Here is a 20,960-nt window from a genome sequence, read left to right on the forward strand (position 1 = left end):
CGATGCGAAGCTGCCGATGTTAATGTTTCAAATTTCTGATCCGGTGCGTTTCTAAACTGGTGATTTGAATCTGATCGCGCCAGTGAAAGGATACATTCTGACAATCAGAGAACATTCAGGCGGTGCCTTCAAGGTGTGCTTCACTGTGTTTCTTTGTGCTTTTTCCAAATTATTGAATGTTGCCATTCATGATGATGGTAATCTCAGCCGCAGATGATAATTGTGTTCACTTCTTTATTATAGCACAGTGTGAGAAAAGGAGCCTTTTGTTCATCAAAGGGAGCTCACAAACAAACAGCCGAGTGTCTTGTTCCTGCGAACACGTTCATGGCAGACGGTTAGTACGAGCAGGTAAACGGCCCCGATGAAGCAGAGGGTCAGAAGGTTCTTTGCCTTACAAAAGTGTCTTTAAATGAGGAGAAAAAGATGAACGAGTTCTATGTAAAAACATCGTAACTGTTCATGGTTTTCACTCGTCCAATCATGACTTCATTATCCCAGTTTCTTTCACTGGATGACATGAGTCTGCCTCAGTTTCAACTGGTGAGTCTGAGCTCCAAGCACCCTGACGATGAGCTTCTACTGCCATCTGTTGGACAAATGTAAGACTGCACCGTCGGCCCCCTCGGCTCCATCAAGGACTGCGTGGTGCTGAGGCTGCGTGCGATGCTGTTTGAGCAGGTGCAGTTACCTACAGTGTCGGTGGCTGGTGCTGCATGTTAAGTATTGTGCGTTGGGAGTTAATATGGCAGAGGTTCAGCACAATGAAAGATGTTCACTCAGATCCTTTAAAGGGCTTTAATTGTGTAACAGTTTGATTTAATACCAACATTGCAATGCACAGAGACAATTACCTTTAAAACTAACAACATTATTGTGACAAAAATAGCATTTATTTCACTTCTTAACGGCACGGACATCTTGTGACATTTCCCCTCTGCTGAGAAATTCCTCCTCGCTCGGTTAAAGTTATTTTTTCGCGGTTGTAAAACACTGAAATCGCCTCACCGCCTCATCCACAACACACCATCACCTCACAGACACAGACTAGGTGGCTCTCTATTAAGCAACACGATGCCTCAATTACATGAAATGATTAACATTTTCTTTTAAACATCACAAACAAAATGTCTCCAACAAGTATGTGTGTGAAGAAAAAGGCAGTACAACGGAAGAAACTCCTTCGCGGCTATTTCGTCAGACACATTTTAAAGACAGCTACGTTGATAGTAAATGTGTGGTGAGCATTGAGAAAGCAACTACGGGGTGTAAATGGGTGTTCAGGTCACCAGCAGAGCGCTCACATCGACGTCTTGCAGCCCAAATGCATTTCGTTTAGTTAGTATTCTGAGTCTGTTTCCCTTCCAGCTGAAGAACACAAACGTTTTCCTGACGTCGCTCCGTTGTTCTACATGTGCTGGGCGTCCATGATGTCCAGATACTTGGCATCGATTACTCTGGGAAGGAGGCTCGTCCTGAGAGAAAATATGGAGAGACACATCAGATGAGACTAACATTTAGATCTTCCTCCAGACAACAAGCTGAGACATCAATTCTGATCAGTAAACCATCTATAATACGGAAAGTCTTTCAAACTCCACACCTCCAGAAAAGCTTTGCGTTTATCACCTTATTTTCTTAGACTTCAGAAAGCCCCCAGTTTCAATTGTGACCAGCAGGGCTGTCACGATTTAAAGCGAAACTCTCGCCAAAAAGCAACCCGAGGCTTTATTTGGGATTGAATATGAGTCAAACCTTCGTGTGAAAGCAGTGGCGGTTCTAGACCAGTTTTAATAGGGGGGCCAGGTTGGGGCCGGCTTTTTTGTAAGGGGGCACATACAACCCGGAAAAAAGGATAAATCCCTCATTTAGACAAAACAGTGTTTACAATTTCAGCAATTTTGATTGGGTAGTAAACTGGTGAGACACTTTATTTCTGCCTTTCCCTTCAGAACAAAATCATTGCAAGAAATCTGTCATTGTATTATTAGTGCAGACTCCCTGTCAGGGGGGGCCACAGGGGGGTCCAGACTCAAAGTTACGGGGGCACTGGCCCCTGTTGGCCCCCCCCTAGAACCGCCCCTGTGTGAAAGCATAATTACCACGAAAGAGGCACTTTTAAGATTTACCGTAGTTCCGGTTTTGGGCACATTAATTTTGAACGGGAGTGCTCGGGGCAGGACACGCTAGCATCAAAACGCTATTTTTAGAACACTAAGAAGGCTCGACACAACGCGAAACTTTGCTCGTAGCATCACCAGGGTCTCTACTCATGAACACGAGCATTGACAACATTGTTTGTGTACACAGAGTTTATGAAAAAGAAGGTTTTTGAACTACTCACGTTAGCTGCTGCACCTCCTGCGCATCGCTGTCATGGCAGACAAAAAGTGTCGATCCCCGAGTGCGACCTGACAGGCACGCTTTAGGAGCGGTTCACCATTACTCTCCTGCCTGTCAGGTCGCACTTCTCAATGCTCTTGTTCATGAGTAGAGACCCTGGTGGTGCTACGAGCAAAGTTTCGCGTTGTGTCGAGCCTTCTTAGTGTTCTAAAAATAGCGTTTTGATGCTAGCGTATCCTGCCCCGAGCACTCCCGTTCAAAATTAACGTGCCCAAAACTGAAACTACGGTAAATCTTAAAAGTGCCTCTTTCGTGGTAATTATGCTTTCACACGAAGGTTTGACTCATATTCAATCCCAAATAAAGCCTCGGTTGCTTTTTGGCGAGAGTTTCGCTTTAAATACAAACCTGGCTGGCAAATGTGCACACAGTTGAGCCCTCAGCCACGCAGCCATCTTGCATATATAGATATATATATATATATATATATATATATATATATATGTATAAATGGAACAGTGGAGGGAAACGACACATGAGGCAAGAGACGCCATTATACGTTTCATTTAACGGCACTTCTATACTCCACTTGTAACTCCCCCAAAAAAAAGTACAATCATACTTCCAAGTGTGAATTCCTATTTGTAAACTCAAGACACACCTGTCTACTCAAGGAGCAGTCACTCAACAGTGGGGGAGGAGGTCGGATGTGTGTGGACAACAGTATTTGTAAAAGGTTAGCCTAAAACGCACACTTTAGTCTGCGAATACATCCGACCTCCTTTACAATGTGTGCTGCCGTCACTGCGCCACATCAGACAAGAGCAGACAGGTAGGAATCCCAGCTTTAAGTGACGCATATTGTTATTTTTCTCGTAGGCAGTTAGAAGTTATACAAGTTGTGAATTGTCTGGAATGCAGCAGTACAAAAGGGCTGCGAGGAATTGTGGGTCAGCGTCGTCCGGTGTGCCCTTTGCTAAAGGCGAGAAGAAAGGAACCACTTTTACTTTGAATTTAGAGAATTGAACCAGTTCTTCTCATCGCCGCCACTTCGATACTCTGGCTCGTTTCACTCAGTTAGAAACCATCAGCGTTACTTCTATGCAGACATTGCGGCGCAGTGTTTATTCTCATGCTGACTGGGTCGTCTTACCTGACGGGGACCAGCAGGATCATCAGCAGAGGGAAGACCATCTTCATGTAGGGCAGAGGATACATCCCGAACGCACACAGGATGATCAGCTGGATCATCTGCAGCGCTGTGAAGTAGTGGACCTTCCTCTGAGGCACGCGGCGGACGTAGTGGGTGGGAGGGTAGGAGGTCTAGACGGAGAGAGGCAGGACGGGGTTAAAAGGCTTGTTTTCAGTGGCACGCTGTGTTTTGCTAATTGCATTCCTAAAGACAATGTTTGACTGTCGCTGCATGAATTACAAATTCAGTGGGAAGAAGGAAGCAGGTTTCCTCCGCGTGCGCGTTCACTCTGCTGTCTGTTCAGAAGGAATTCGCTGCCTCTTGCTGATCTTTCTCATGATATTTAAGACATTTTGAGTGTCGTTACACCAGATTTTGTGGCTTTAATGTCGTTCGTTGCGATGGATAAACGGGAAAGACAAATGGGTACAAACAGGGAAACAGATCGAGCAGTCAAACCACAGCGTCCCTCCCTCCCCGCTCACCTGCTCCTTAAGCAGCAGGGCCATGCGGTCCACCATCTGGTTTCCGTCGAGTGAAGTGGCCGCAATGTAGAGGAAGAGGCCGTAGAGGACGGGCTTGGGGATCCACTGCAAAGGGATGGGCAGCATGAACGCAGACAGGCCGATCAGGATGTTTGCCGCCAGTGAGGTCAGGCGCGTCTCCTTCACACTGACGATGCTGTTTGACACAAAGGCAGAGAAAACCATTTTGAATCTCCTACGATCATCAAATATTTTTACAGTTGCTTTTTTGAAATAAACGACGCCAAAAAGCATCTCAAACTATGTTTTTTCTCTCCACATCTCTGAACTGAGAGCCTCCGAAGACAAAAGAGCTCAGGCGAGCTTGGTGTTGTCAGTCAGCCGCGATCTGAACGTGCTTTCGGAGCTTGTGTGTGTGTTGCTTTTTTTTTCCTCCTCGCTTTAACTTCACTCACGTCGAGTAGAGGTGTCCGTTCTCTACGTGCTGTTCCACCTTGGCCAGCTGACGGGCGTGCAGGGAGGAGTGTGGGAAGGCGGCGTGCATCCATGGCAGGCCCAGACAGGACATGAGGATGTTGATGAAGCCAGTCAGCATTAAGTCCCAGTGGAACGCCGTGCCTTTTAGCAACCTGGTACAGACGTCACACACACACAGACACACGCACAGTGGTTTGTCAAGGACAGACTGCAGCAGTGCTTGTTGAGATGCTGCTGGTGGAGGAGAAACATGACGATCCATATGAGGGATTTGTCTGTGTTTTTTGGTCTTACTTGTGTTCCGGTACATGTGTGAGCGAGATGACGATGTTCTGGTCGATAAAGATGAGCAACGCGAGGAGGAAACCCAGCCCGAACGCACTCAGCGTGTTCATACTCGACAGCTTGTCAAACGGAGGGAAGTTGAAGATCGGGCCATCGTGGACGCTGAATTGAGGAACTAATGAGGCACAGCGTTTTACAGAAAACAGCCAATTAAATGTTAAAAACACGACACAAACAGAGTTTTATCACATGCACGAGGTGAAAATTACATCATTATAATGAAAGAAATGCCTGATGGTGACCTTTGTTTTTTGATTCAGGACCCACACTGAGTTTAAAAGCTCACCAGGCCAATATTTCCCCTTCCCTCCCCTCCGTCAGCTGATTTATGAACAGTTGGAAAATGTTCTGTGCCAAGGTTGTGGCTTCACGTCTCAAAGGTACCCTTCTATCACTCCTTTTATTCGAGAGATCCGTACTCACGCTGTATGTCAATGAAAAGGTAGGAGCCGATGAAGGAGAATATCACCACGGAGATCGGCAGAGCGCAGTCAGACACCACTTCTCTGATTTTGGCATTCAGATACGGGCTGCGGGGGAGAGAGAGGAAGCGACACACATTTCCACAGCGTGCAACTCTGATGTAATAATTCAACAGGTTTTACGGGTCTATTTGCTGTAGTTACTGCCTGATCCTGCAAAATACTGTCAGGGAGCTGAAAGTTTGCCGCTGAGGGGGGGGGGGGGGGAAAGAAGAGTGACATCCCGGGAGTCAGCTGTGGAAAATACATGACGGCAGAGTTACATTTATCTGCCTCATGTGTTACATTACATTACATGTGCTGATGATTTGTAACCCTCTGCCTGACTCCTGGGATGTAAATCTTCTTGATGCAGTTACAGCAGGCAGCGGTGGAAAGTCACTAATTACATTTACTAAAGTACTATACAAGTAAAAAGGAGCAAAACTATTATTTAAAACAACGTTCAGTACATGTAGGGTCGTGTTAACGTGTATTATTCTGTTGGAATGTTGTTAAAGCAACATGTGAGAAGCGTTTAAAGTTGAAGTCAGTGGAAGCGGAGCTGATTCTACACATTTTAAACTCTGCTGGGTTGTTTAATTCAGTGTTTGAACCGCTTCACCACTCCTCTCAGCTGCTCCCTTCAGGCGGCCGTTTCAGAGTTCCTCCGGGCCAAAAGCAGAACTTACAAGAACCCAGTGGTGTGCGCAGACTTTTTGAAGGGCAGGGGCGAAAAGAAGGGCGATTTAGCGCGTGTTTTGGCTCCCAAGAGGGCACTTTAGTGCGTGTTTTGGCTCCCAGGAGGGCACTTTAGCGTGCGTTTTGGCTCCCAAGAGGGCACTTTAGCGCGTGTTTTGGCTCCCAAGAAGGCACTTTAGCGCACATTTTGGCTCCCAAGAGGGCACTTTAGCGCATGTTTTGGCTCCCAGGAGGGCACTTTATCGTGCGTTTTGGCTCCCAAGAGGGCACTTTAGCGCGTTTTGGCTCCAAAGAAGGCAGTTTATCATGTTTTAACCAGCCAAGGGGGCAGTTTAGTGTGTTTTGCCAACCAAGAGGGCACTTTGGCACGCTTTTTTGGCTCCCAGGAGGGCACTTTAGCGCCTGTTTTGGCTCCCAGGAGGGCACTTTAGCGTGCGTTTTTCAACAATTGCCCCCCCCTTGTGCACATCACTGCAAGAACCTATGATTCCTGCTGCAATATTCATTTTAAACAAGGAACAATAGACGCTGATCTTTTAGTCTGTGCCCTAACCGAAGGCCATTTTCTGACACTATAGACAATAAAGTTTATTGAATCCTTGAATCTATAACCGTGAAATCTGTAATGTAATCAAAGTTTTCCTGTTTATTTTACAGAATTTGTTCCTGTATTTCTAAAATATACAAAAACATCAACCAGTTTACCCTAAAAAAAACACTAAATTAGCGTATCTAACATCAAATAACGTGAACAATCTGTAATCGAATGACCTTAAAACTTCTGTCCACTGTGTGTCGATGCAGTAACAAGCCAGCTGCTACTACTGTCACATGAAATCGTGCTGGAGGAGATGATGGACGAGAGCGAGACACACCGCCACAGTATCGTTATCATGATTTCTTTTGCTACACTAAAAATAAATTCATCCTGCTGAGTACTTCTAAAACTTAACTTTCTATATTGTATTCCCCAGCGTAGCGTTACGATTGGATAGATTACATAAAAACATGAGGAATATTCTCTTTTTTATTGAACATCGTCACATCAGACGGAGACACTCCAGCTTTCTTTATTATCTTTGGTGACTTTAATATCTCCACTTCTGTGAGTGATGATTGTCTGCGCAGAATGAGACTGAATTAACTAACCCAGCGTCAGATCACTGATAACATTAATTAAAAAAAAAAGGACTTTGACTTGTATTGCTGTGTTGCAGGCTGCACATTTGAACGGTGCAGTAGGTGAACATACCTCCTCTTGATGAGGTAGAGGGCATAACCCAGCCACAGAGTCCCCAGCATGAGCAGCAGACACAGGACGGGCCTTTCTCTCGTACACAGCACCAGAGACTCGGGCAGGAAGATTAACGCGTGTTCCGGCGGTGTCACGGTCCCGTTATGATTCCCAGGCGACGTTCCCGTCTGGTTATTCGCCTTCTCGAGAATCTCATTAATCTGCAGGAGCAGCGCCGTGGTGTTCGTGGTCGCAAACGTGGGCGCGTGGTAGTAGTGCTGAAAAACTGGGGAAGGTGTGGGTGGAAGAAGAAAGGAAGGTATAAATGTCGGGACAGTCGATAACTGAACGTCTTCTGGTTCTGACAAGAGACCTTTATAAGATCCTGTCCACAGAAAATCAATCTTTTATGTAGAATTACAGTTTAAATGACGGAATAAGTGAAGGCGTGTTTATTTCTGCTGTTTGAATCAGCTTCGATTTGTTCGGCTGCCGCCGTGTTTTCATCTTAAAAATATCTTTTCCATCTTATGAATAATTTTTTATATTATGACATATATTGTCATGATTACAAGATGTTTTTTACAGAAACTTTTCTTGTTAAGAACTTTACATCTTCCTCATCATTTGACAGAACCAGCTAACCTCGTTAGAAGTGTTCGTGTTTGTTAAGTACAAGAAAAAAGAAGATAAAGAGATTCTAGCCGTCATCAGCCAGAGCGACTGGTTTAAAGGTTCATGATTATATTTTATTTTACCTCTAGAACAGGTTTACATGCTTTAATGCTTAAAAACACATCAGTTGTCTCATTCTGTCCAGTGCTGCAGCTCTGTGTTCACCCTCTGTTTTAGCTCCTGTCTCTTTAAGGCCCGCCCCTCCTGAATGCCCAGTCTCCTCTGATTGGCCAGCTCACACACGCCTGAGCCAGCACCAGTAACAGAGCCGCTACGCATTAATTCAGACTTTGACCTTTTACGTACACGAGAACAAACAGTTCATAAAACACTAGAGGAAGGAAGAAAAACGAAAACAGCTGCACCAGCAGATCTGCATCTGCTTTGAATATTAATAACAAAAATATGCTTTAATATAAACTAAAAGACTCCACATGATTTAATTTAGAACCTTACACATTTATTATATCTGTTAAGTCCGAGAAAAAGCCCAAGGCCAATAAACTATGAGAAGCTGAGGCGGAGAATATCAAACAAAACACACTTTATGTCCTCTTCGCACATATTATACTGTCGTATCTGTATAATTAGCTCTTTCCAGGTATTCAAGGACATTCAAGCAAACTCTTCTCGGTTTGTTCTAGTTAAGCGGGACTCTGCAGCAGCCCCAGGCGTGAAGACGAGAGCGGGGAGCCTCTGTAGAAACCCGCCAGCTGCTCGTCTGTTTATTTTCCGTCTTGTGACAAAACCCTTGTGAGGAAGACGTAAACTGAAGCAACGTGAACGACTCCATTATATTCACATTATAGGGTTGTCTGTTTTTCCGCGGCACACGGGGGGGGGGGGGGGCCTGTTTGATTTCATGCTCGCTTTTCCCCTCAAGACTCCGTGATGGATCTGTATATGTGATGGGCTACATTACCTGTAACAAACGATGGGCGGCGGCGTTCAGACGTGCCCCCGCAGTGTGGACTGATAGCTCTGCTGCAGAGGCATTCAGAACGTGTTAAATGCGGTCCGACCTTGGCTCGACTTACTTTTGATGGTGCCTTTCACCGCGTCCCCGACAAATGCTATAGAGATGAACAATGCAATGACTTCTTCCGTGGAGCTGGGAGATAGTGGGAATAAAGAAAAGCTTGGCGTTATCATTCATGTTTTATTAAAGTGCCGCTGTTTATTCCGGCAACAGACGTAACAGTCCATCCAAGGCTAAACGATTGCCCAGATAGCGAGAGCGTGCATCAAACAGACACAGTACTCGTGGCTGAAAACAGGAAGTCATAACAGATGCGTCTTCTCTTATCGGCGACCTCGCGTCCGCACGCTCGGTTACATTAATTAACGAGCGCGGGACTTCTGTCTGCGATCTGTCACGGTGACAAATGTTTGCATGCGAGCGGCGGCGCGTGTATTCACCGTTTGAAGAGTTTCATCAGCAGGCTGACGTTGAATACGCCTCCGAGGATGAGGAACATGCTGTTCCACAAACCGATGCAGGCGTAGAAGGCGTCGAAGTCGAGGTCGTAGTCGTCGCAGATGCCTCTGATGACTGAAGGAGCACGAAGAAGTGAGAAAACACACACACATACACAAACTGTACGAATATCTGACTGCATTAAATCTCATTTATAAGATTTTCACCACTAGTTACATGTAGCCAGTGATGGAAGGTGAGAAAGTACTTTTACTCAAGTACTGTTTTATTGGTGACTCTAACCAGGGTGTTACTTTCTTTCTTTCTTTCTTTCTTTACTTTTACTCAAGTTTGACTTTTGGATACTTTTCACAGCATTTAACTAGTTGCATGTAATTGAATTACAGTGTAAATGTTACTGATTTCTGTTACAGCTACGGAGGAAAATATATATATTTATTTTGGTATGTAGAATGTAACATTGAATAAATGTAATTTGCGTTGCTTAAACTCAATTAATTGATATTGATGAGTGTTCGAGATGTAATTAAGCTCTATACTTCCATCCCGTAGGCTTCATATTTATATTTTATTAAGCTGTATTGCACAATATAAACATACTTGGTTAACAGTTACTCTGCAGTTAGAAGCAGAGGAAAAGTTTTACGTCTTGGTTCAGATTAAGGACCCTTGTGTTATTATTTTATTTTCTATATAAGTAGAGGCACAATTTATAAACCTCAGCTAGAACATTTGTCTGAATCGTGCACCAACCGTGTTTGGATGTTCAGCATATTGACACCTTTCAAAATTACATGTAGTTATCTAGTTGCGTGTAAATGTAAAGATATATTTTGCATCAGACAACCCAAAGATGTTGACTTAATCTGGTTTAAGATCAGCATCAAGCTTGACTTGTGATTACATTTGCCTCGAGAACATACTGAGTGTTTCTCTCTAAAGTTGTTGTTTGAGTAGAAGGACTACACTACTGACCGCTGATGAAGATGGCCAGCGGCGCGGTGGTCAGCGGGATGACGAGCGGCGAGCCGGCAAACAAACTATAAATGACTCCTCCGATGCTCTGGCCCACGATGGTCTTCTGAACATCTGCCGAAAACACAAGCGAACACGTCAGAACACCTGTACGCTTCAGATCGATATCAATAGTCGTGGATGTTAACCGAAGACTACAAAGTTCTCACCGATCTCTCCTCTCGTGCTTTCGTCGTTCAGCGACCCGAAGGCGATGGCGGGCAGCAGAATGGCGATGTAGAGGAAGATAGCGGTGGTGGTGTACTTCAGCAGGCAGCGGTCCTTCCCGGTTATACCTTGATGGATTATTCAAAAAGATCTTACAACAGCAGCCGAAGGTCTTCACAGAGCGAGACTTTTCAAGAAGACACTTTAGGATTTTTGTTGGCAGAAACAAATCGGCTAAATATTCTTTACAAGAAAAGTATGAATACCGTCTGTGAAGTCGGAGGGGTAGAGGGGGAGTCTGCGGCGGAGGTCGTCGTAAACTCCTTTACCGGCTTTCAGGAAATCTTTGCACTGAGGAGGAGAAGACGGAAGTCAGTCGCGGACACTTGAGGATAAAACTCAGTCACGTACTGTAACTGTAGCGTCGAGAGAGATGATGATGAGGAGAGTCACGTCTGTTTAGCAGCTGATGGAAAAACAAGGCGACTGCGAGACTTTTTTTGGTTCCGCGTGCGATCATGAAGCCAGATATTCCAACAGACCAGGTAACAGCTTGCACTTAAGATACAAGATTCAATCAGGGCGACCATATTGGATCAGGTGTGAGCAGTCGGCTGCGGGGAAGAAAAAGCCTGCTGCACATTCTGGAGTGTTTTGGACGATGGTTGGTTTTGGTGCTCGTGTAGATTGTAACTACCGCTGTGTTTTAATCTTTTTATTACATTCATTAACGTTCTTGTTGAGTGTCCTTTCTGCAGTTTTACCAATTTTGCACTCATTTTCCTTTTAAATGCCAAACACGACAGCCGGGACTGTTCCACGGAGGCAAAGCTGAGAACTAGAGCGACATATTGGGACTTTTTGTGAGCGAGAGAAGACGGTAAAATATTTAATTAGCAGAAAAAAATCTACAGTTATTTTCACACATTTGCGGCGGGATGGATCATTTGCGCTTTAGGTATGTTGCTCATCGGTCCTGGCTTATGAGAGAATGTGAGGTCCCTGTAAATTAAAGTGAAAGGCTGAGACCCGCTCTTTACCAGTCACGTCACGTATAAGAAAACAAACTGACTATATCGACTTAAACGAGTGTGATTAAGAAGACTCAGAGCGGGAGGCGCCTGAGAAGCAGCGCAGCCGTTCTTCCAGTATTAAATCAACGACGCTGGCACGCCCGAGTGTCCATTATCTGCTGCTTTTTTTGTATTTTACAGATTTGTAATTGCGGAACGGGTTAAAAGGCCGCCTTGGCAGGAACAACCCTGCGTTTAACTGATGTTTTGAAGGCGTTCGGGACATCAGGTGCAGCCGCAACCTGCTGTTAACTTCGGCCTTTTTTACAACACAAAGACGTGCTTTCTCTCTAGGCAATATTTGGGTGTTCCCTCATGTCCTACCTCCTGCTGCGCGCACACACATTTCCTCTTAATTTAAACACTGGACATAATGAAGTAGTTTATCATTACACGGCGCCGCGCACATTCTGCTGCCAGATCCATGGCAGACCTGGCAGCGGCCTCAGTCTGTTGCCCAGCTGCTTCTCATTCCTCAGGCCTGGCCGACAGAGTGTGGAAACAGGATAATCAGATAATCTGGCTCGACTACTTTTTTCTTTACTGCATCGCGTCTTTATACGCCTGGACGGAGCGGGAAGACGCCGGGGTGGTCTGCACATGTGGGGGAGCCAGTGGAGGACGTAAATGTTGGTTTGTTTCCTGTTTTGTGATATATTTACTTTAAAGCTTCGTGATTTTTTTGGGCGGGCTGCACAGTTGTCTCTAAAGCTACACAACATCTTGACTTCACGTCGGTCAAATGGAGCCGACACGTCGCTGCGCTCTCGCACCTGAAGCGCTTTCCCTTTACGTGGATCCGAGTTGTCGACCTCCTCCTCGACCTGCTTCTCGCCGGCGATGGAGAGCTGCTGACGCTGGCAGACCAGCTCCTGTTTGAACTCCTCCTCGCTCTTCGCCTCCAGAAGTTTCTGCCTGAAGGAAATGTCGGAGAACATCGTGGCGAAGGTTCGGGCGAGTTCAATGGCCGTCTTGGTGCTTTTCTGAAAGGGATGAAGAGACGGTTAAAACTTTAGATGTTATCGGTCAATGACAAAGTTTTTTTAAGGGCAGGAAATGCTGGCCCGGGGGGTAATAAAACTTTTAAAGGATAAGTTCACCCTAAAAAGTTTCGCCAGTGCTTTCAGTTTTGCAGCCGCAGTTTAGATTCCTGCTTCAAATAAGCTGTAAATATTGTCTCTTCAAATCAGTTTGGGATCTCTGGTGACTTCAGATGCGCCGTATGAAGCCATTTTTATGTTTTTCCTCGTTTTAAAATAAATCCCCAGCTGTGAAGCCCCGGAAAAAAGTTTTATGGACTGCGAGCTCGACTGCATAGAGAGTGTAAATAACAACAGGTTTCAATCCGTTTCGGATCTCGGGGGGCTTCCAGAAAACTTGGTTTATGTCGGACGAGCTTTGTGGAGCCATTTTATGTGTTTTCGGGGGGGTTTTTTTTTTCAGCCACAACATGGTGTGAATAACATCGATCATCTCGTTACACTGCAGCGTTCTGCTGGGAAACATACACCGCCCACCAGAACATGTTGTGAATCAACTACACCCACTCGCAGTGACCGCACTCCCTGATCGCCTGCTTCAAACCATCAGAAAAACTTTGGATTTTAATCCTAAAGTCTTATTTAGGTTTACTTTGTCATATTTGTCGAGAGGTTGGAGAGGAATTATATTCTCTTGGTGAACTCTGACATATTTACAGCAGTGCATGTTAAAGTGAATAAGAATTACAATGAAGCTGATATGAAAACATCAAATAGTGTTTATTTTACTCATAATCAATCACCCCATTGTTTCCTCGATTAATCATTTGGTCCGAAAAATACTGAAAAAGGCCTTTTTGCTGAATCCGATTATCATTTTACTCTTATTTTATTTTATGAAAACCAGCAAATATTCTCCTTAAACAGTCTAAAGGAAATTACAGAACTGCATCTTCCTTTAAAAACAGAAGGAGTTGGCGATTCATTTTCTGTTGGTCAACCGATGGTGCAGCTCAGCAGCTGAGCGAGTTAGTCACCAGATTGCTCAACAGACTCTGTCTGAAGAAGAAGAACTGAGAACCTTACGGTTCTCGGCGGGGCGAGGATGAGGATGACGTATCGAGCCTCGCAGCAGTTGACTCCCCAGTTCTGCGGCCTCTCCAGGCGAGCGATGCACACGTGGCGTCTCTGCAGGCTCCTCACGTTGGAGCTGGATTGATAGAAAAAAAAAAAATCATTTATTTTGAATCACCGTCGTATAAATGATTGATCGTGCGGCGTTCTGTATTGGCAGGTGAAGCCAAAACCAAAAATTATTTTTCCGATGATTTGCTGTGAGATTTACACAGTAACAGTTGCCGAGCTGCAAGGCTGTGCAGAGACGGTGAACTCACAGAATACAAAGCCAGGACTGCTGGTAACGAATGCCGGTGGAGGTGGCGGTCACGCCCTGGATGGTCTCTGACAGGAGGTGAACTGCGGGAGCCAGAAAAGCTTTAACGTTAACACCTCTGAACCAAACACTTCATCTCAAAGTGCTGATGTGTTTTGTTTTTTTTTGTCCCCTCACCGTTAAACTCTCTCCCTCCCGCATCCGTGAACAGCGAGTTCATGACCTCGTCCGCGTCGCAGCTCCCGTGGCCGTCCTCCACCACGTGAGTCAGCATTCGCCTCAGGACGTCGTCCAGAGTGGCGGCTTTCTCGTCCAAGAGGATGCTCGCCTGGGCCAGGAAGCCGTCCAGGTCTCTGTGGGCGCGCACTTCCTCCTGGAAGTTCATCGGCTTCACATACTGGTGCGAGCCAAGAACAACAAGGGGAAATAATAAGTTCTGTTGTCGTGCAAATAACATCTTAAAGGTTAGTCTTCTGATTTTTGTTTTCTCCCCCAGCAGCGAGTTAATCCTCGCACGTCTCCTCTGCTCACTGCTGATACCGTCAGAGTTATTTTGAAGTTATTAAGTGTGAGCTGGGTAGAAGTTTAGGGATTTGGGCTGTCTGACGCTGGAAATATAATATTTTCAGAAGGGAAAAAAATACAACAGAATCCATAAAGCGCTGTTTTTCTGTAGTTATCCCGACACAACACACACGGAGGATAAAAGACAGTTCTTACTTTTCTTGTTGTGTTTAAAAGTCCAAACCCGGGGCAGTCGGGATCTGTAAACACAACAACACAGATGGAAATTCATATTTAATGCGCACAGTCTCCGATCCCCACTGCACACTGTTCTTCTGTACTTCCAAAGCTTCTCTCGTCGATGAATAAAGTTTCGAATTGATTCTGCAGCATTAATAGTTCACGTCGCACTCGCTGCCAATTCGTGTCCGTGAATTTCTCTCTCAGTTGTTGTGAGTCGAGGAAGCGGAGCTGGCACGCGTGATTTCCTCACTGCAGAGGTTGCAAAATATTCTCAGACAATAAAAAAAAAAAATCACACGAGGGCGGAGACAAAGTGAAAGCACGCAGACACACACCTGAAGCGCTCATCTGGACCTGAGTGTCGTACACGTGCTCCTTGTGTGCGACCGGAGAACCTTTCCCACAATCCTCCTGGTCTCCGTCCTGCAGCTCTGTGGATACAAACGCAGGCGGTTAAGAAGAAGGATGCAAACTGTTGGTGAATAAACAAGCTGCTCTCAGAGGAAAATAAGCTCCCAGAACACCGTGTGAAGATAAAAAGGTGGCAGGGTCCGCCACACAAGTGGAGCAGCATGAAATTGTGTTGCGTTGTGCAGATTGTTTATTCGGTTTAGTGAGTCGTGTTTGTTAAGGCGGAAAAAGAACGAAAATCTTTCTCTCTTGATAATTTGTTTCCATTATTTTTTCTAACCCTCCAAGTTCTGTTCGGTGCCTAAACCCGACCGGACCATAAGCAACGCGTTGTCACGACATTATAATTAAATCTGAACACACAGGAATGTAAATCTGCTTCGTGAAGAAGCGCAAACTTCCAGAGCTTCCATATCCGACGTTTGCAGAAATGCGAGTCTAACGACAGCTCATAGCGCTGTACAACACATGCCACATTCACCCATTCACACACACATTCATACACTGATGACGGAGGCTGCCATGCAAGGTGCCAACTGCTCATCAGGAGCAATTTGGGGTTCAGTATCTTGCTCAAGGACACTTCGACATGCAACTAGGGGGAGCCGGGATTCGAACTGGTGACCTACTCATCACTAGACGACCCGCTCTACCCACTGAGCCACAGCCGCCCCTTTTTCAAGGTGGAGCGGGGGTACTGGGGCCAAATCCAGTGACTCTATGGGCGAAGGCCAGGGTACTCCCTGGATGAGTCGCCAGCTCATCGCAGGGCCCTTACTGATGGCAGTGGCTGCCACGAAGGTGCCAACTGCACATCAGGAGCAATTTGGGGTTCAGTATCTTGCTCAAGGATGCTTCGGCATTGTAGCTCAGTCCCGTCCCGGGGAGCCAGGGATTCAAACCAGCGACCGTCCGGTCACTAGTCCTCAGCTCTACCCACTGAGCTACAGCCGAAATGCAAAGTGCGAACATTATTCCTGGCGGCTGAGCATCAACCAAAGCTCAGTTCGGTGCTGTCAGTTTAGCCGTTTTTTTTTTTCTTAAAATTCACTGAACAATCGAGCGAATCCGACGTCAGAGGTCAGCCAGACACAGAGATTAAACTATTCCTTGCATCAAGGTCAAGATGTCTCCAGTGAGGGACAGCGTATTTTCGCCTCCCACCTCTCTGCCATCTGTTGACGAGCACACAGCAAGAGGGAGAAAGAGAGACCCAATAAAATCTCCCCCTTAAACCAGACATGCAGCAATATAACAATAGCAGCCCCTCGTAAATTCCTTAATTGTATAGAAGATAAATATGGCATCTCGATTGCGAGTTTTATGAGGGGAGGAAGAAGCGGGCAGGGAATTAGAGAATTAACCTTAACCCTTCACGAGCACAGCTTCGAGCTAACGATGACTCCCTCTCCCCGTCATCGACTCGGAGATCATCTGCCTCGTTATTTACCCATTAATTAACCTCACAACACACTGGAGAAGGGACTGGCTGTGCTCACCGGCATGTTAAACGGGTCGTCAGTGAGCATTAGCATAAATAACCGTGGCGATGCATTTACATGTGAGGAAACTGCTGATCTCTCCCCTCGTGTCCTGAAGCTAAAAAAACTCTGACTAATAACGTCTGCGCTCATGTGAGAGCTCGACCCCGTGCGGAGAAAAGCAATAAAAGTCAATATCGTGAGTATCATGCAGCTACGCACCCATCTCCTGGAACACATATCCATTCTTGGACCTCCCGGTGGACGAGGCGTCTGTGGGAGGAAACACAAAACAATATTTACACAACTTTATGTTCATTTTCATTATAAAGTATTTTATGTTAAATGCTCTCATCGTTTGTTTTGGCCTTTTAATCTTCAGCCACATCATGGAAATGTTAGAAATATAAACAGTTGTGATTGCGGAACACCAGATGCAATAAATACTTTGGACGTTAAAGCTTTATGCATTCATTTTTTAATCTTATATTAGCAAAGAAAAGTTGTTGATTTACACATCAGACAGATTTAGAGCAACATTGTCTCTCCAGTAGTCCAGTATTCACGCTCCTTTTAGCTCTTGTTTTGGTTTTAGACAACTCCGGAGGGAAACGTCAGGCTGCGTTCACCAGTCAGCCGCAAACAAACTGTTTATCAGAGCTGAAAACAGCTGATTCTGTTAGTGAGAGTGAACCAAGAACAGTAAAGTTTTCTCCACAGAGCTGAAGGAAACAGTCAGCATAATCATAGTACCAGGAGCGACCTCTGTCTGACAACATGCAACGTCAATATTGTTGCTTTAATTTGGTTCTGGTCTCGTTGTTTCCATTTGATTGAATGTGTAACCAGCACAGGATGAAACCACCTGAATGTTTAAAAGCTCAAATCATTAATATTGCAAATATGTCACATTGATTCCAATATTTTTAGCCTCAAGCTAAAGTTTATGACTTTTAAGGCAAATTAAAGGATAAGTTATGTAAGTTGTGCCGCTATCTACTCCGCCTCATATCGATGGGAAGTCAGGTGGGAGGATGTTTTCTAGTTTCACAGCAAAACGACATTCCAGCATTCTCCTGATCAACTGAAGTCGACGTGGACTTGTTTTACATACTGCTTGTTTAATGTAATCCAAGTCTCCTGAAGCCCCTGAGATCCCAGACTGATCTGAGAAGACTTTTAAATTTACACCCTAACGCCAAAAGCTTCACTGCAGCTGCTCAGCTAGAAGAGGTCAGATGGTGCACGAACTCCGCTGCACGTCAAGGGTGTAAATAACTTTATCTCAGATACATTTGTGATCTGGAGAATGTTGTTTCCCCGTCTGCTTCAGTTGTTCAGGAGAAGACTTTTATACGGTTCTGCTTTGAAGCTCCAGAAATGTTCACCATTCTCACAGTAGAAAATGGCATTTTTGGGTGAATTAATCCTTTAAATGCAGAAATGACAAGGTATTTCTGCCAATCTTCTACAGAAGTGTGAGGAAGTCTTTACCGTCAGTCAGGCCGACATGGAGGACAGTTAGAATTATAGATAATGTAACAATGAGATTTCATAAAAATTCCAAACCTTTTTTTTTTTTTTTACAAACGTGAGATTTTCTTTGTCGTGTCTTGTCAGTTTTAAAACCCTCTAGTTTGTCCCTTCGTTGAAAGTGGAGAGCTGAAAATATTTTCAGCCCCTTAAGTATGAAATCATGAATGAAAGCGCTAAAAGCTCCTCTCGCCGGGCGCACCTAGCATGGCTTCGTGTCGGTGTTTGACACAAGCCCGGCACATGCTGATGAAACCGTGTGAAACTGGACTCCATGTTGACTGACACAGTTCGACCCAGCTGGATTCTCCCCCGCGGTGCAACGGTAGCTCTCACTTCACTGGCGACAAAAACACTCTGCATTCACCAGCTGGCCTCCACCCAGCGGAAAGAATGTCAACCTTTTAAACTGCTGCCATCGCACGGAGGAATCAAAACTGGATCTCAAAGACGGCGCGCGGACTCGGAAGGCCTTTCGCAGCAACGTGAAACATCATGTGATATAAAATTACAGACGTTAAAAAGCAGCGTCTCAGTGAAGAGGACAATGAAAAGCGACACATGCTGAGAAGCTGAAGGGAAACTCCACCGCTCTCAGTTACAGCTCAGCTCTGAGGCCAGCTGTGTGTGATGTTTGTGTAGAAGCTCGTGTATCTGCGAGACGCTGCAGCGGCGGTGCAGATGAGCTTTTTCCTCGCCCCCGGGCGGAGCGGCCCCAGGGGCTCCCAAACAAGGCGATATATCTGAAAGCAGATTAGAGAGAACGTTCCCAGGCCTCCTCCGCTTCACGGGAGTCGGCGCGGACGGCAGGGTGCCGAGCGGCTTGTGCAAAGAGACGTTCGCAGCGGAGCCGGGGGCGCGCTGAGGACGATTCACTTCGCCTGATTGAGACCTCTACAGTCTCGTCTCGTAAAGATAAAAGGTCAAGTTTGTTGTAAACACTCTCCATTAGGTCTTATCAGCAGCATGAGGGTTCTCGTTTGATCCCGTCACTTCTAACAGTGGAGTCGGAGTGAGAAAACAGACGGGAGCGTCGTCACCTGTTGTGTTTTCATGCCACTCTTGTGTCTTTGTTGTCTCTGCAGGCCTCTGTGGGCTGCGACGGCTCACTTCTGTGGGTTTCCTGTTGGCAGGCGGGTTCACTTCCTCGTGTGCACAGAAACATCGACAGCGACAGGGAGCGTAAGTCGGGTGCCGTCGACTACGGCCGCGGCAGCTTTGGAATCGACGGCACTTAAAATAGCCTGTTTCTGACCCTGTTTCTGAACTGTTGCACAACAGGTCGGTCGGTTGGTAATGTAGCTCCGTTAAAGAAGAAGAAGTTGTGATCCTGTGCTGATATCTCCTGTTTAAAGGAGAGAGAATGTTTTTTTTTACAGTGTCGTCACATGGTGCGACCGCATTCACCGGAAGATCGATATCAGTGCCCCCGATCAGCGCGCGGTCGACTGCAGTGTTCAAATGTGGATCAGAAGCTGCAAATTCTAACAACACGGATGCCTCACACGCGTCTCCTGCAGGACGCCCAGCAGCACAGACGATCTCTAGTGTCGCTAATTCAGCTTCCAACCCAAACGAGGAGTATCGTCTCCGTCTCCTGTTCTGAATGTTGTGATGCCACAGTGGAGTTGACCTTTGACCTTTTGGAAAGATGATGTCAGACTGTTGCTGTGTCTCAATTCAGGCTCTGCATCCTTCGGAGGAGCATTTAAAGGCCAATTATGTCGCAACGCCGCGCAAAGGCTGTCCCAATCAGAAGGCTCCTCCAAATGCAACCTTCATTTACATCTTTTTGGAGGATGCACCGCTACGATCCTTCGTGGCCTCACGTATCTCAAGATTCTTTGTGCGCCCGAAAATAAGGAAGAAAGAGAGAATATGGCGACATCGCGTGGCGTAGATCGTCACTTTTGCGAGCCTGGGCGGCAGAAATCGTGACGTAAGGGTAAAACATCTGGTGACGCAACCAGGAAATGCTCCGACCGTCCCGTTTAACAATTGCTGACGAGGTTGAGAAGGTCTCTCTGAAGCACTCGCCTTCGAAGACCGCAAAGGCCGAGTGAATTGAGACACATCACATGTCTGAAATCCTGTTTTGTGAGGTCAGCGTGACCCTTGACTGCGGAATCAGCTCATGTTGAGTCCATGTTAGTGTTTGGAGGACGGTGTCAAGTAATCAGGATACAAACTAAATGTAACTGTAGTCCGTCAAAGTGGGAGAAACAAGATGTCTTTAGATTACAGATCAACTCAGTAAAGATTAGATTACTAAAAGGATTCAAATTTTTAAATGAAGTAGGCCAGCTGTTCTCTGCACAGCTGCACTGTACCGCTTTCTGTTTGTTTAAAGGAGAAGTTCACCCAACAGTCAAACAATCGGGAGTTACCTTCTCGTCTCCGGGTAAAATCTTGTGGAGTTTTGTAGAAGTCAACAAAACATTTCAAGAGCTTCGCAGCAAAACAGCATCGCAGCTTTAACCTGAACAGCTGACGAAAAGTAAAAGAACCGACAAATAAAATTGTACACTGGTTCGATGAAACTCATCCAGCATGATATTATATCAAAACAAGTCCCCGTCTGATTCAGTGGTTCAGGAGAATCCCTGAACATGATTGTGCTGTGAAGATTTGTGGTGTTTCATCAGACTTTCTATCAGAACGGCAAGTAGACAATGACTGAATTTTCATTTTTTTTGGGTGAACTTATCCTTTAATCCGCCTCCACCTGTGAGTGAAATGGGGCAGAAATCTGTCACATTACTGGAGATAAAGACGCGATGAACGACGTTTCGCTTTGACTTCAAATCC

At 45.6% G+C, this 20,960-nt stretch overlaps 1 protein-coding gene across 3 annotated transcripts in view; it reads right to left on the minus strand.

The window, feature by feature from the left end:
• Positions 1 to 784: 784 nt before the first annotated feature.
• The window catches only part of LOC115568977 (sodium bicarbonate transporter-like protein 11), a 27,199-nt gene continuing 7,023 nt past the window's right edge, over positions 785 to 20,960 (minus strand). For all 3 annotated transcript variants that reach the window (XM_030396777.1, XM_030396778.1, XM_030396779.1), the window contains exons 2-20: positions 16,842 to 16,892; positions 15,063 to 15,158; positions 14,701 to 14,744; positions 14,158 to 14,377; positions 13,982 to 14,063; positions 13,674 to 13,797; positions 12,381 to 12,590; positions 10,801 to 10,885; positions 10,537 to 10,662; positions 10,328 to 10,441; positions 9,334 to 9,466; positions 8,952 to 9,025; positions 7,258 to 7,525; positions 5,266 to 5,372; positions 4,792 to 4,957; positions 4,476 to 4,649; positions 4,021 to 4,216; positions 3,497 to 3,666; positions 785 to 1,475 (exon numbers count right to left, since the gene is read on the minus strand). In XM_030396777.1, the coding sequence (XP_030252637.1) occupies positions 1,409 to 1,475; positions 3,497 to 3,666; positions 4,021 to 4,216; positions 4,476 to 4,649; positions 4,792 to 4,957; positions 5,266 to 5,372; positions 7,258 to 7,525; positions 8,952 to 9,025; positions 9,334 to 9,466; positions 10,328 to 10,441; positions 10,537 to 10,662; positions 10,801 to 10,885; positions 12,381 to 12,590; positions 13,674 to 13,797; positions 13,982 to 14,063; positions 14,158 to 14,377; positions 14,701 to 14,744; positions 15,063 to 15,158; positions 16,842 to 16,892 (2,507 nt within the window). In that variant the 3' untranslated portion in view covers positions 785 to 1,408. The remainder of the gene's footprint in view (positions 1,476 to 3,496; positions 3,667 to 4,020; positions 4,217 to 4,475; positions 4,650 to 4,791; positions 4,958 to 5,265; positions 5,373 to 7,257; positions 7,526 to 8,951; positions 9,026 to 9,333; positions 9,467 to 10,327; positions 10,442 to 10,536; positions 10,663 to 10,800; positions 10,886 to 12,380; positions 12,591 to 13,673; positions 13,798 to 13,981; positions 14,064 to 14,157; positions 14,378 to 14,700; positions 14,745 to 15,062; positions 15,159 to 16,841; positions 16,893 to 20,960) is intronic.

Source organism: Sparus aurata, chromosome 18, assembly GCF_900880675.1.
Source record: "Sparus aurata chromosome 18, fSpaAur1.1, whole genome shotgun sequence".
NCBI lineage: Eukaryota > Metazoa > Chordata > Actinopteri > Spariformes > Sparidae > Sparus > Sparus aurata.